This window comes from Mangifera indica, chromosome 12 (assembly GCF_011075055.1).
Source record: "Mangifera indica cultivar Alphonso chromosome 12, CATAS_Mindica_2.1, whole genome shotgun sequence".
Classification (NCBI taxonomy): domain Eukaryota; kingdom Viridiplantae; phylum Streptophyta; class Magnoliopsida; order Sapindales; family Anacardiaceae; genus Mangifera; species Mangifera indica.
Genome location: NC_058148.1, coordinates 10,235,587 through 10,251,305, shown reverse-complemented (window position 1 = coordinate 10,251,305; position 15,719 = coordinate 10,235,587). Strand labels below are relative to the sequence as shown.

At 31.5% G+C, this 15,719-nt stretch overlaps 2 protein-coding genes and 1 pseudogene across 2 annotated transcripts; 2 read left to right on the top strand and 1 right to left on the bottom strand.

The window, feature by feature from the left end:
• The first annotated feature begins 6 nt into the window (after window positions 1–6).
• On the top strand, window positions 7–1,641 carry LOC123192273 (peroxidase 4-like). Its single transcript, XM_044604754.1, is given in 7 exon segments — window positions 7–112; window positions 115–192; window positions 195–256; window positions 432–623; window positions 716–731; window positions 734–880; window positions 969–1,641. Coding segments are annotated over 7 exon segments (927 nt in total). The 5' UTR covers window positions 7–72; the 3' UTR covers window positions 1,361–1,641.
• A 6,081-nt stretch (window positions 1,642–7,722) lies between these two features.
• Window positions 7,723–9,451, top strand: LOC123192272 (annotated as a pseudogene).
• A 3,721-nt stretch (window positions 9,452–13,172) lies between these two features.
• On the bottom strand, window positions 13,173–14,718 carry LOC123192737 (LOB domain-containing protein 15-like). Its single transcript, XM_044605383.1, has 3 exons — window positions 14,166–14,718; window positions 13,778–14,027; window positions 13,173–13,686 (listed from the first exon to the last, which is right to left on the bottom strand). The coding sequence occupies exons 1-3, from the start codon at window positions 14,177–14,179 to the stop codon at window positions 13,276–13,278; spliced, it is 675 nt and encodes a 224-aa protein (XP_044461318.1). The 5' UTR covers window positions 14,180–14,718; the 3' UTR covers window positions 13,173–13,275.
• Window positions 14,719–15,719: the final 1,001 nt, after the last annotated feature.

Sequence of the window (15,719 nt, the reverse complement as noted above, 5' to 3'; positions counted from 1 at the left end):
TCAACACAAACAAAAATTCCCCAATTCGTTTCCTGTTCCAATTATCCTAATGGCCTTCTTTTTCAGTCTTTGATGGCTTTCGCTCTCCTTGTGCTCGCTGTAAGCAGCACCAATCTCAACTCTCTACAAATTTCTATTCAAAGACTTGCCCAAAACTCTTTCCAACTGTCAAGTCCACCGTGCAGTCAGCTATTGCAAAGAGGCCCGTATGGGTGCCTCTTTGCTTCGCTTGTTCTTCCACGATTGCTTCGTTAACGTACATATTTATTCTTTTCACTTTAATAAAGCCTCTCTCTTTGACATGTGTGTGGTGCCAAACATTGACAAAATGGATAACTAACTAATAGACTTGTTGGCTTACCAAATTCTGAAAATATTATATGTTTTCATGTCTATAATAATCTAATGTTTGTCCATTGATTTTATAACAGGGATGCGATGGATCACTTCTACTAGACGACACATCTTCCTTCACAGGAGAGAAAACTGCAATTCCAAATCTCAACTCGGCCCGTGGCTTCAATGTGGTTGACAATATCAAGTCAGCTGTTGAGAAGGTTTGCCCTGGTGTCGTCTCCTGCGCTGATATCTTGGCCATCACAGCCCGAGACTCAGTGGCTATCGTAAGTTTATATATATTGACTATTTAAGCTCACTTTCAAGGTAATCATCAACAGAAAGAATTTTAACGTATTGTGTTGTTGTATTGGTGTAGCTTGGAGGGCCTAACTGGATGTAAAACTAGGAAGAAGAGATTCCAGAACTGCTAGCCTATCTGCAGCCAACAATGGAATTCCCCCTCCAACTTCTGACCTTAGCCGCCTTATCTCTCGCTTCAGCAGCCTTGGGCTCTCCACCAGGGACCTTGTTGCTCTCTCTGGTAATTTCTCCCCCCTCAGTTTCATCAATTTATATACTCTTTCAGTAATAATATCCAAGTGGTATATAATGTTATCGAATTGCTATCAGGGCTCACACAATTGGGCAATCAAGGTGCGTACAATTCAGAGCTCGTATATACAACGAGACAAACATCGATGCTTCATTCGCTAAAACAAGGCAAGGCAACTGCCCCAGAACCAACGGCACTGGTGACAACAACTTGGCGCCACTTGATCTGCAGACCCCAACATTTTTTGACAACAAATATTTCAAAAATCTGATCGGAAAGAAGGGATTGCTTCACTCTGACCAACAGTTGTTCAATGGTGGGTCTACTGATTCAATAGTGAGCACCTACAGTAACAGTCCAAGCACCTTCACTTCTGATTTTGTTGCTGCCATGATTAAGATGGGAAACATTCAGCCACTCACTGGATCCCAGGGTGAGATCAGGAAAAATTGCAGGAGGGTCAATTAAGAAAGGATCTTGATGAAGAATAATAAAGTCTTTCGAAGTTTGGTTCTCTAATTCATGTAAAACTTGTTCCTTGTTGTAATGCTTTTAAAATTCTGCATTTGTGAGTGCAATATATTTTTTTTGGAAGAACAGATGTTATGATGAATTGGATCGTGGATTGTCTTTTTTTTTGGGCTTGGCCTTGGGCTTGCAGTTTAGTTTAGTTTGTGTTCTATTCATCAAAGAAAATAATAAAATAATGCTTGCAGCTTTGTAGGTCAGAGCTGGGGCTTTATAACTCAGGATCCGCATTGAGTTTAACCAAGGTTAAATTCAAATTGAGTTAGTTCAGTCTCGAAAGCTAATTCAGTCTAGTTTAAATTTATTTAATTTAAATTTTAATTAAATTAAAAGATTTAATTTATTTTCTAAATTGAGTTATATTTGAGTTAGAGAGTGTTCAATTTAATTCGATTCGAATTTAACTCAAATTTATAACTTAAATCTATAATTCATATTCATAACTCGATTTTGACTTGAATTGATTATTTGAATTCGTGATTCGAATCTATAGCAAATATTCTATTACAACAGAATATTTGGTATAGCCTATATAATCTATCATCTATTGTGCAATCAATATCAATTCAATAAACAGGTTATTTTTAACTTCTTTCATAATTCAAATTTTCAATATGTTTCATAACTCATATATAGGGAAAAAGAAAAAGAAAAATTATATTACATAGATTTATAGGAATGGATAATTCATCAATTATAAAACTTTTTTATATCAGACACTCTTAAATATATGAATTTTTTTTTACAATTTTTCTTTGAAAAGATAATTAAAGGATAACACAACTAATTTTTTACATGAAAAAAATATATATACGGATCTAACAATTTACTTAAATCCAATATATTGAAGATGCTTATTCTAGTCAACTTGCATTAAAAATTAATCGATTTTGATTATATTAAAATTGTTTAACCAAATAAAGTTTCATTTGACCCTTAAGGGATAGTTTGAGTGACAAAAAATGATATTCATGTATAAAAGAATATGGGTTCAAATCTTCTCTGGCAATATATCAAAATCAAATTTTTAACTTATTTGGTTCAACAATTATAGAATCGATCACTAGACGTGAAATTTATTCTACTCAATGTGATTAATTTAACTTTGTATGGACAGTTTGGTTCAGATGGGGTTCTTTGTTATAGAAAAATAAATAAAATTTCATTTGCATCTTATAAAATTGACTTCTTTTCATCTTATTCTAAGAAACTTAGAGTAATAAAACTTATTTGGAATCTATAAACTTCTTTCATTTTTCATTGACTGGTTGATAAGAATATTTTGTTTTCGCACTTTCTAAAAATGTTTTGAAAAGTGAAAAATGAAGAAATTTATTATTTTATATTATATATTTATTTATTTGTATATATTGGACTAGTTAGGTGATACAAATATTTTGTTTTATTTTTTTTCAATTTAAAAAAAAAAAAAATTAGTTCTGGGCGCCATCCTTTTGGGTTGGGAATACTCTTTAAAGTGGAAATTGGGCTTGCTCTTATTTATTTGTTTTTAATTTCAACTTTAAAAAATTACTTGTGGACTTCAGCAATTTAGCTTGGGCATAATTCTTGAGGTGGGAAGTGGACTTAGATATGTTCTGGAATTGAAATGGGCTGCAATAAAGTGAAATGGGACATACATTCTTTTTATAAAACTGAGGTGGGGGCCTAGACAAAATGTTCAATGCTTTTTGTAAATTGAGGGCGGGTGTTATGAAAATTTATGTTAGAAGAGATAGAGATGAAAAAAAAAGGCCAAACAACTATTCCCACCCAAACTATGTCAAAATGTCAAAGTTTTCCCCGTTAACTATGAAAATATCATTTACCCACTCATGATTGGTTAAATTTAACAAAACACTAACCCCTGAAAATTTAATCTCATTTTTCCCTATAAAAGTTTAAAAACTAATATTTTTTTCCTAAGCTAAGTTTGAAAAGACCGCATTTCCCCCCCCAGAGTTTAGTTTCCAAACCCTTTAACTTTCTCTGACGCGATTGTCGGTCGTCTCTCCTCTCTCTCGACGGTTCTCTTCTACCGATGGCCCCCTCAACTCTATCTCAACCCATCCGATGCTGAGAGATATCATCTGGGAAGAGAAATAATCTTTCCAGGTGATTGTTTAGGAAGACAATCGTGTTTCCAGATGAAGACGACTTGTCTTCCTAGAGGACCACGAGTCGTCTCGTCTTCGTCTGGGAAGACGAACTTTGTCTTCCTCGACGAAGTTCTTCATCTTCCATGGCTTCTCTGACGTCGATCAAGAGTCTAAATGGGAGGAAAGAGATCACCGAAAAGAGAGAATGCTTCAGGATGGAGAGGTCATTGGCAATGGAGCCAGAGATTTCAAAATGAAACCCTATGGTAAAACTGTCATTTTTAAAACTTAGGTTGAGAAAAAATTTTACTTTTTAAAATTTAGAGGGGCAAAAATGGATTCTATTTTAGTTTATTTTTAATATTATAGAGAAAAAGATGATTTTACTCTTTCATCGTTAATTTTAACTACTTATGGGTGGATAAACGTATTTTTATAGTTAATGGGCGAACTTGATAAATCAGCATAGTTTGGTTGGGAATAGGTGTTTGGCCAAAAGAGAACTATAAATGAAGATGTGATGGATGCGTGAACTTGTTACATTCTTTTTTTAATATGATAAGAGAAAATTGGTTAAATCACTGCTGAGTGTCAGACATTGACGGGTCCTGTCCTGTGCTCAATCATCCAAACAAGAATCATTAAATGAGTTAAGACTTTGATGGATTTAGGCAAAATTTCCCTAATATTTCCGTAATTATCATTGTAGACTTTTTTGCTCTCCCGGCTTTTTGTGCGTCCAATAGTCTTGATCTCCAAGAGTCACAAGTCATAACTATAATATTTCGAGAAAGTCTGTGCTATACTGAAATTTAAATGACCAGAAAACCCAACAAAATTTATCAAATATTGTTCCGACCAAGATAAATATCCTGAAACATTGTAACTCTATTTTAACTGTAAATATATATTTGATGTGAAAGTTATAGTGAAACACCTTTAGGGGCTTTGGTTTTGGTTTTAAGATTATCTTGATAATTTATTTTTTATTTTTTTGTTTGATTTGTCAGTAATAAAATATTATAATAATCTTTTATTATCAATATCGACATAACAGATAATATAGGTGGTAATCTAATTACTATTTTCACTTTAGGTATTTAAAGATTACCAAAATAATATTGATTTTATTATAATTATATTATTATTTATTAATTTTTTGAGATAAAAAATAAATTTATTTTTAATTAATACGACAAATAATATAAAAAAATTTAAAAATAATTATATTCAAGGGTTTTTAAGTAAAATAATTTACTAGTAATTTTTTATTACCTTTAATCAAACATAATATTTATTTATATCTATCAAATTTTATCAAACATAGTAATTATTTATACCCAATAATCTCTTAAGTACTCTATCTTTAAAGTAATTTTTCTATTTTGATAATAAAATATTACACAAATCAAATATTCCCTTAATGGGTGTTGATAAATAAAATTTTACATAAAAATTACAAAAATTGAGTAAGTATTAAAACTTTTCGACAAAAAAAAAGTCTGGGTCACACTTGATAAACGTTTTTGCTTTAAAATGCAAAAGCAATAAAAACGCGTGTAATATAGAGATAACAATGCTAAAATTTTCCAAGAGAGAAAGATCAAAGATATTATTAGGTATGCAAATGGTAAAGAATATTTCAATAAGTCAGAGATTTCATACCGCCATCTGTGTGTGTGTGTATATATATATATATATATATATATATATATATATATATATAAATATATATATATATATATATATATCATTTATTTCAAAATTTAAATAAATATACTACAACAATACTCTACTTTTCAAAATATCTCTTTTGAAATGACTCATGCAGAGATTTTTTTCTCTGTAACTTTTTCTTTTTTCTTCCTTAGTTTTCAAGTAATGAATGAAATCTCTATAGCATAAAAAAATAAATTATTAATGGAAGATGACACGTGATTGAACAATAAAACTCGTGAAAAAACCATTATAAAATATTCAATTTGAACACAAGGAAGGAAGAGACAAAAATTGTTAAATTTATTATGAGAATTAACATCTGCTGTAAAAACTTCATAGCAAAATCATCCACATTTAGTTCAGTCTTGACTTAAACTCATATATTATGTGTTTTCTTTATGAACAATTGAAAATAAAATAAGTATGGTATATTCATGTTTATAAGTTCATGTAAAATTTAATTTTATTATGATTTCATATTGTTAGATTGTTTAATGTTATTATTTCATGTTATTTCTATTGTTTAAAGTTGTTATAATATTGTTTGATGTTGTAATGATAGTTGTAAAATACTGAAATATAGGTCAGGAAAAATTTCAAATGAAGAGCAGGTTGATGTTAACGTCAACCCCTCACGCCCCAATGAATTTATTTATTTTTTTCTATTTTTTTCATTACATTCAATTCATTTATTTTTTATATTTGTTTATTTCAATCTGATACTTATATATGTATAATTTTCCTTGTCTTAACAGACCTTTTGAAAAAGGGTAGGCATTAAGACTTTTAAAAAAACAAAATTTTTAAATTTTTAAAAAGTGTTGGCGTTGTGACTTTTTTTATTTATTTTTAATTTAAAAAGTGTTGGCCTTGCGACTTTTTTTAACAAAAAAATTCAAAAAACTTTTTTTTCAAAAAAATTGTTAAAAAAGGTTGGCGTTGAGACACCAACCCTTTAAAATGGAAAAGAGTTGGCATCTCAACGCCAATCCTTTAAAATGGATGCCAACCCTTTTCATTTCAATGAGGGTAAAAGGGTTGGCGCGTCAATGCCAAGAGTTGGCGTGACGTCAATTTTTTTTTTCAATAATTTTTTTATTTTCAGTGATGTCAACCTTTGTTTTTCATCTCTCTTTCTCTTGTATTTAAATTGAATCTTTTATAATGATTTTTTTATAAATTTTATTATTCAATCACGTATCTTTTTTTATTAATAATTTATTTATTTTATGTTACAGAGATTCCTTTCTTATTTGAAAGCTGAAAAAAAAGTTACAAAGAAAAAAATAGAATCTCTGTATGAATCATTTTGAGAAAAATATTTAAAAAAATAGATTACTATTATGATATATTTGTTTAAATTTTAAAATAAGTGACATATATGTATATACGCATTAAAATAACACTAAAAATTTTAATTTTTCTAAAGTAAATGAGGACCCCAAATTTGACAAATTGTCACAAATCACTAAGAACCCTTGACAAATGGCAACTCAACACCTTATATATTTTATTAGTTTACCATTTCAAGCCGTAAGGACGTGTTCTCACTCTTTTCTCTTTAGGATATTATTATTTTTAGGCCAAACGACTATTCCCACCCAAGGTTTAGCGTTTTCTCAAATGTCCCCCCTTTAACTATGGAAACACCAAACACCCATCCATGACCAGTTAGATTTAACCAAACCCTAACGGTGGTAGGGGTAAAATCGTTATTTTTGCTATAATATTAAAAATAAACTAAAATAAAATCTAATTTTGCCCCCCTAAACTTTAAAAACTAAAATTTTCCCTCAACCTAACTTTTAAAAAATTACAGTTTCACCCTAGGGTTTGGTTTTGAAATCTCCGGTGACCGTTCCGGCTCCGTTGCCGACGGTCTCTCCCTCCCGAAGCAGCCTCTTCTTCCGGCGAATACTTTCCTCCCATTTGGAGGCTCCATCGGCGTCGAAAACTGGAAGAGAGACGAAGAACTTCGTCTGGGAAGACGATCGTCTTCCCAGTGGGAGGACGATCGTCTTCCCAGACGAAGACGACGGCTTCGTCTTCGTCTCTCTTCCCGTTTTCGACGCCGATGGAGAGGCCTCCAAATGGGAGAAAAGTATTCGCCGAAGAAGAGGCTGCTTCGGGAGGGAGAGACCGTCGGCAACGGAGCCAGAACGGTCGCCAAAGATTTCAAAACCAAACCCTAGGGTGAAACTGCGATTTTTTAAAACTTAGGCTGGGGGAAAATTTTAGTTTTTAAAGTTTAGGGGGGTAAAAAGAGATAAAATTTTTAGGCGTTAGGGTTTGGTTAAATCTAACCAGCCATGGGTAGATGTTTGGTGTTTCCATAGTTAAAAGGGGGACATTTAAGAAAACGCTAAACCTTGGGTAGGAAATAGTCGTTTGGCCTTATTTTTACTTCATACTTGTTGGTAATCTTTGGTGTCATCTTTATTTATTGTCATCGTTTACCGATCTAAACTCGATGTGTGCCATGCACAGACATGACACAATATTCTACGTGTTAGGTTACCTGCAGAGCCGAAGCGCCTGGAGAATTCATCTCTATATAAATCAAACATCGTTGCACTTCTTGTTCATCATCTCAACACGAACAAAAATTTCCCCGCTTCGTTTCCTGTTCCATTTATCCTAATGGCCTTCTTTTTCAAGTCTTTGATGGCTTTCGCTCTCATTGTGCTAGCTGTAAGCCGCACCAATGCTCAACTCTCTACAAATTTCTACTCAAAGACTTGCCCAAAACTCTTTCCAACTGTCAAGTCCACCGTGCAGTCAGCTATTGCAAAAGAGGCCCGTATGGGTGCCTCTTTGCTTCGCCTGTTCTTCCACGATTGCTTCGTTAGCGTACATATTTATTCTTTTCACATTAATAAAGCCTCTCTCTTTGACATGTGTGTTGTGCCAAACATTGACAAAATGGATAACTAACTAATAGACTTGTTGGCTTACCAAATTCTGGAAAATATTATATGTTTTCAAGTCTATAATAATCTAATGTTTGTCCATTGATTTTATAACAGGGATGCGATGGATCACTTCTACTAGACGACACATCTTCCTTCACCGGAGAGAAAACTGCAATTCCAAATCTCAACTCGGCCCGTGGCTTCAATGTGGTTGACAATATCAAGTCAGCTGTTGAGAAGGTTTGCCCTGGTGTCGTCTCTGCGCTGATATCTTGGCCATCACTGCCCGAGACTCAGTGGCTATCGTAAGTTTATATATATTGACTATTTAAGCTCACTTTCAAGGTAATCACCAACAGAAAGAATGTTAACGTATTTTGTTGTTGTATTGGTGTAGCTTGGAGGGCCTAACTGGGATGTAAAACTAGGAAGAAGAGATTCCAGAACTGCTAGCCTATCTGAAGCCAACAATGGAATTCCCCCTCCAACTTCTGACCTTAGCCGCCTTATCTCTCGCTTCAGCAGCCTTGGGCTCTCCACCAGTGACCTTGTTGCTCTCGCTGGTAATTTCTCCCCCCTCGGTTTCATCAATTTATATACTCTTTCAGTAATAATATCCGAGTGGTATATAATGTTATCGAATCGATATCAGGGGCTCACACAATCGGGCGATCAAGTGCGTACAATTCAGAGCTCGTATATACAACGAGACAAACATCGATGCTTCATTCGCTAAAACAAGGCAAGGCAACTGCCCCAGAACCAACGGCACTGGTGACAACAATTTAGCGCCACTTGATCTGCAGACCCCAACAGTTTTTGACAACAACTATTTCAAGAATCTGATCGGAAAGAAGGGATTGCTTCACTCTGACCAACAGTTGTTCAATGGTGGGTCCACTGATTCAATAGTGAGCACCTACAGTAACAGTCCAAGCGCCTTCACTTCTGATTTTGTTTCTGCCATGATTAAGATGGGAGACATTCAGCCACTCACTGGATCCCAGGGTGAGATCAGGAAGAATTGCAGGAGGGTCAATTAAGAAAGGATCTTGATGAAGAATAATAAAGTGTTTCGAAGTTTTGGTTCTCTAATTCAAGTAAAACTTGTTCCTTGTGGTATTGCTTTTAGAATTCTGCATTTGTGAGTGTACTTTTTTTTTTTTTTGGCAGAACAGATGTTATGATGAATTGGATCGTGGATTGGCTATTCTTTTTGGGCTTGGGCTTGCAGTTTAGTTTAGTTAGTGTTTTATTCATCAAAGAAAATAATAAAATAATGCTTGCAGCTTTGTAGGTCAGATCTCGGGTATTGTGACTCAGGATATGCATTGAGTTCAATCAAGGATAAATTCAAATTGAGGCAGTTCAGTGTCAAAAGCTAATTCAGTCTAGTTTAAATTTAATTAAAAAATTTAATTCAATTTTCTAAATTGAGTTATATTCAAATTACGAAGTATTTAATTTAGTTTGATTCAAATTTAACTCAAATTTATAACATAAATCTATAATTTATATTCATAACTCGATTTTAATTTGAATTGATTATTTAAATTAGTGTTCTAGTACAACAAAATATCTGGTATAACCAATATAATCTATCATCTATTGTGCAATCGATATCAATTCAATAAACAGGTTATTTTTTTTACTTTTTTCATAATTCAAATTTTCAGTATGTTTCAAAACTCATATACAGGGAAAAATAAAAAAAATATATACTACATGGATTTATATTAATGAATAATTCATCAATTATAAAACTTTTTTATATCAAACACTCTTAAATATATGAAAATTTTTCACAATTTTTGTTTGAAAAGATAATTAATTAAATATATGTGGAAAATAGAATAATAAATACTTAGAATGGGAACTTAAAATCTACTAGAAAAATTAGATGCAGCATTTGAAGCAACCACACATAGGGCTTTAGAATTTTTGTCAAAAGGGAGCCTCCATGGCTCTAGTGAAAATTTAAAGAAATTACCAAACCTTAAGCAAAATAATTACACAACTAATTTTTTTCATTAAAAAAAATATGGATCTAACAATTTACTTAAATCCAATATATTGAAGATGCTTATTTTAGTTAACTTGCATTAAAAATTAATCGATTTTAATTATGCTAGAATTTTTTATTTGACCCTTAAGGGATAGCTTGACTGACAAAAAATTATATTTATATATAAAAAAATATAGGTTCTAATCAAAATTTTGATTTATTTGGTTCAACAATTACAATATCAATTACTAGACGTGAAATTTATTCTACTTAGTGTGATTAACTTAACCCTGTACGGATAATTTGGTTCAGGTAGGGTTCCTCATTATAAAAAAATAAATAAATAAATAAAGTTTCATTTGCATCTTATAAAATTGACTTCTTTTCATCTCATTCTAAAAAACTTAGTAATAAAACTTATTTTGAATCTATAAACTTCTTTCATTTTTTATTGATTGATTGATAAGAATATTTTCTTTTTATACTTTCTAAAAATGTTTTGAAAAGTGAAAAATGAAGAAATTTATTATTTTATATATATATATTTATTTATTTGTATATATTGGACTAGTTAGGTGATACAAATATTTTGTTTTATTTTTATTTCAATTTAAAAAAAAAAAATTAGTTCTGGGCGCCATCCTTTTGGGTTGGGAATACTCTTTAAAGTGGAAATTGGGCTTGCTATTATTTATTTGTTTCTAATTTCAACTTTAAAAAATTACTTGTGGACTTCAGCAATTTAGCTTGGGCATAATTCTTGAGGTGGGAAGTGGGCTTAGATATGTTCTGGAATTGAAATGGGCTGCAATAAAGTGAAATGGGACATACATTCTTTTTTATAAAACTGAGGGTGGGCCTAGACAAAATGTTCAATACATTTTGTAAATTGAGGGTGGGCCTGGGCCTACCCTCACAAAGCCCAGGTCCGCCCCTCAAGGCATGAAGATCTAAAATATTTCATATAATAAGAGAAAGTAATAAAAACAATAATACAATTATGCGAAAATATTTTTTATACACAATTTTTATATATATATAATGTATTATTATATGATTAACTAATTTTGAAATAAATATAAAATAATATCTAATTATATAATAACACATTATTTGTTTATTTAAATTACGTATCAACAATATGTATATATAATATTAGAAAATGTGAGATAAATTGAGAAACATTGGAATGAAGTTCCTCATATGTAACTTGCTTGTTAATAAAAATGGATTTGAATTTTTTTTTATTCCCCATTAGGCTTTAAATTATTTTTCAAGTAGATCTATATCTTAGTGAAGATTTTGATTGAACAACAAGAATGACAATAAATGACAAATACAAGATTTACATGGCCAAAATTTCAATTGAATATAAGGGTGCCATGGGTTTTTGTAATGTTTATTACTGAAAATAAAAATTACTTTGAAGATAAGATTATTGGGTATAAATTATTATATGTTTGGTTAGAGATAATAAAAAATATTAAAATATTATTTTAATTTATTTTTTATTTTACTGGTTATATTAAATAAAAATGAAATTATTTTTATATTAAAAAATTAATAGTAAAATGTAATTATAATAAAATCAAAAGGTATTTATACCTAAGTGGAGGAATAAATTACCTCTTATATTACTTATCATGTCATCATTGGTAATAGAAAATTATCAAATTATTTTATTATTTACAAATTAAATAAAATAATTTAAGTAATAAAAAAATTATCAGAGTAATGTGTTACTACTTTAAACCAAACATTACCTAAGAGAAACATTTACAGGCTATGAGCAGAAGGATTTTATTGAGATTTGTTGATTTGAATTTATGCACACTAATAAGACGCTAGACCAAGCGCAAGTAAAATAATAATAATAATGATTGGAATTTGTGGGATAATTTTGTATCCACTATGGGTGACTAGATCATCAATGCAAATAAAGAAGCTCCCATAGAAATAATTTGTGTAAATTTCATATTTTGATTTCGGCATATCTCTGATTGTGAGGAGAAGAACAACGATGAATAACTATTTGAGAGATGAAGAAAATACTTATAATTGTGTTGAGCTTTTAATGGAGAAATTAAAAAGCTTATTGTTAATTGTTTGAGAATCTGGATGTAACACTTTATAATTATAATAAATAATGGTGTATGGAGATGGAGTTGTGTAAAAAGACGAAGTAAGATGCCAATATTAGAAGCAACCACGACTGGAGACCAAATTCAATCACGTCGAGATAGGATTTTAGAGATGGTGACATTGACATGATGAATCTCAATTCATTTATTTAATGAGAACAAGATATTAAAAACAATGGAAAAGATGTGATACCGATAGTGAATGGAATGCAGTTCTCCATAACTTGCTTGTTTCTCCCTTCCAACTCAGGCTGAAACCCACACGCCAAGGAAACCCTCAACGTTCAGAAAAAAATTTTAAGTTTATAAGATAGCTGGCTCTGCCATTGACCATCCAACAAATACGTACACATCTACTACTTAATTTAATTATATATTATGCTCTAGCTAGCTTCACTAAGTGGCAACTTCATTCTTCCAATTTATCCAATCATGGGTTACCCTTTTTGCGACAAATTTAATTAAGACAAGCATGCAATTAATTCATAACTTAAACTAAAACTACTGATGCTTTGCTAATTAGTTGCCCAAAATTCTTAACACAAAAAATTTATATATCCATTTATTACAAGAGAGTTCGAAATGGAAAGTGAAAGGAAAAAGGAAAGGAGTAGAGAAGTGATATGATCGATAGAATTGGTTTAATGCATATGCTTATAATATAGGAAGAATTCCCAAATATTCATGGCACAGACTTGCATGTTTAATTGTGCTAGATTTTGAATTGACTTCACTTCTTAAATTCTAGGGTTTTATTTTAAATTTATTTATAGAAAAAGGGGGGAGAAGAAGTATTATTATAAAGCAAGAAATATTTAATTTCATCTTGAAAATTGAGAAGAAAATAAACGTATTAATCAACTGAAAAATCCCATATAAGCCAATAATAATGGTATACTCTTCCTCATTTTATTCCTTTTTTTTTTCATTATATAGAAAAATACATGGGATAGATTTCTTAATCTAGGAATATTTTAATTTAACCAAAGTAGGAAACGTTTTCACTTGAAATGGAGTTATAATCTGCAACATTAGATGGTTGTCCGTACACGGAAGGAGAAGTGCAGGAAGCAGAATGAAGAGAAGGAGGAGGTGGCGGTGGAGGTGGTGGTGGAGATGGAGCTGATGATGGTGGTGGTGGTGGAGCAGCAATAGAAACAGTTCCAGAAGAGAGCAAGGCAACGTGAGATGATGGCATAATATTAGCTTCTCTATATTTGTATTTCAATATCTCACCCCTTACAGCATTGAGCTCCGCCTGCAACGATTGAATTTGTTGTTGCAGAGCTGAAATTGCACCCATGCACCCATAAACTGGATCTCTTAGCCTTACATTCGCCTCATAAACAAGGCTATTTGCAGCATCCGCTCTTTGGCTCTCCGGCACCTCCTGAAATATAATAAAACCATAAATACAGAACTGCAGTAATTTATATTATTATAGAGATGATATTTAACTAGGGATTTAGGGTTTGAATTACCATGAGCATTTTGGAGACGTTGCTGGCGCCGAAGATTTTGTGAACAGAAGCAAACTTTTGAGGTTCATGAGGGGAGAAATATGGTGAAAAAGGGCATTCTTGTGCACACCTACGTCTTAAGAGTTTACAGGCTGCACATGGGGTAATAGTATTTAGGGTTCCAGGAGGGCCCAGCATGTGTCTTCTTCTCATAAGAGAAGAAGCATCTGCTTCTCTTTTGATCTTCTTTCCTATCTCATCAAATCTCTCCCTACAGATGATATAATAAACAACAACAAATTTAAACAGTGATGGCTTTGTTAGTTATATACACGTCAATGGAATTAAAAACAAAAAGAGGTTAATCATGAGAAAAAGAGAGAGAGGGAGAGAGATTTCTACTTCTTACCTTTCTCTGGACATTCAGGCATGCTCTCATGAATGAAAGTGGAGTTGCTCAAAGAGAAAGAGAGAGAGAAGAGAAAAGAGTACTTAAAAGGCAAGATATACAGCAAAGAAAGGGATGGTCTAGTGAAGAAATTAATGATATAAAAAAGAATAATTGACACACTAAAGGGATGTATATAGAAAGAAGACTGAAATTGGAAGCTAATTAACTGATAAGCGTAGAAGGAGGAAATATAAATTATTTCAGAAACTTTTTATGGAGTTGTTCCAGAGAAAGAAAAAGAGAAACACAAAAACGCAGTGAGAGCATCAATGGAGAAGATCAATTGAGAGAGAAGATTCAGAGAGTTCTATAAATGCCAGCTCTCTCTCACTGCTTGCCCACGTGCGTTGTCTTCAAATGTGTTGACTTTGTAAATCAAACCATCAGGTTTTGCTTAGATTGCTTAGTGATTAATTTTTCCTGCCCGCATGTGGTCTTTGCTTGATTCTTAGGAGAGACCTAAATGTGGACTTTGATTATTTTAATCATCAATTCGAACAATCTAAATCCTAACCAAATTTTGAACATATTTTGTGTTGGAACCTTAAATTTGATAAATTATAAAGTGATGAAACTATTTATATATTATACAAATAGATACAGATAGTGCTTTGATAAGAAGTCCTGCCAGCAAACAAATTATTGTTTCTTGTCAAAATCAAAAATCCCATCTTCAATCTTCTGAAAGATTGTATCTGGGAGTTAAGGATAAAGACTCTAAAACAAGCAACCAACTCTGAGAAACAGTGTTTGAACAAAATTGCTCAGATTTAATTAATGTTAACACCTCCCTCAAGCTCCGTGTAGAATCAGCAACTATCCTTTGGAGATCGCTAAGACCAAAACTAAAACTAGAGCCATTAATTCTCTCTTAATACTTCTGATCTTTTTCATTAACTTGCTAGCATAAATTCATTACTTTTATGGGGTATAAGGTTGATTGATGAACTATGGTAATTGAATCGTATACCACATCATATATTAAAAACTTAATTTTTTAATCGTATATAATAATCTAGAATATTTCTTTTTAAAAATATAATAATAAAATATTAATTGACATATCATTATTTTAAAAAATATTATACACCTTTAAAAATTTAAATTTTTTCATATACTCCCCATTATACCATCAGTTTCTGTAAAAAATGTATAAATTTATATCAATAATATATATCGTATCGTGTGATACGTCTATTATATTATATTAATTATATATATTTTAATATATGTATCATTTTTTACCTATATCATAATGTATTATAGAATATCTATTGTATATTATAGAATACCCACGAGGTTAAATATATATATATGTGCAAATTTAGGTTCATAAATTCAGTGATGAAACTTGAGCGTTAAATATTTGTACTACATAAATGTAAATTTAGGTTGATAAATTCTGTGGTGAAACTTGAGCGTTAAATGTTTGTACTATATTTTCATTGATGTTCGTAGAAAAAGATTGGACACCCTCAAGAAATGAACCTACTTTGAGGAGGATCCATACTC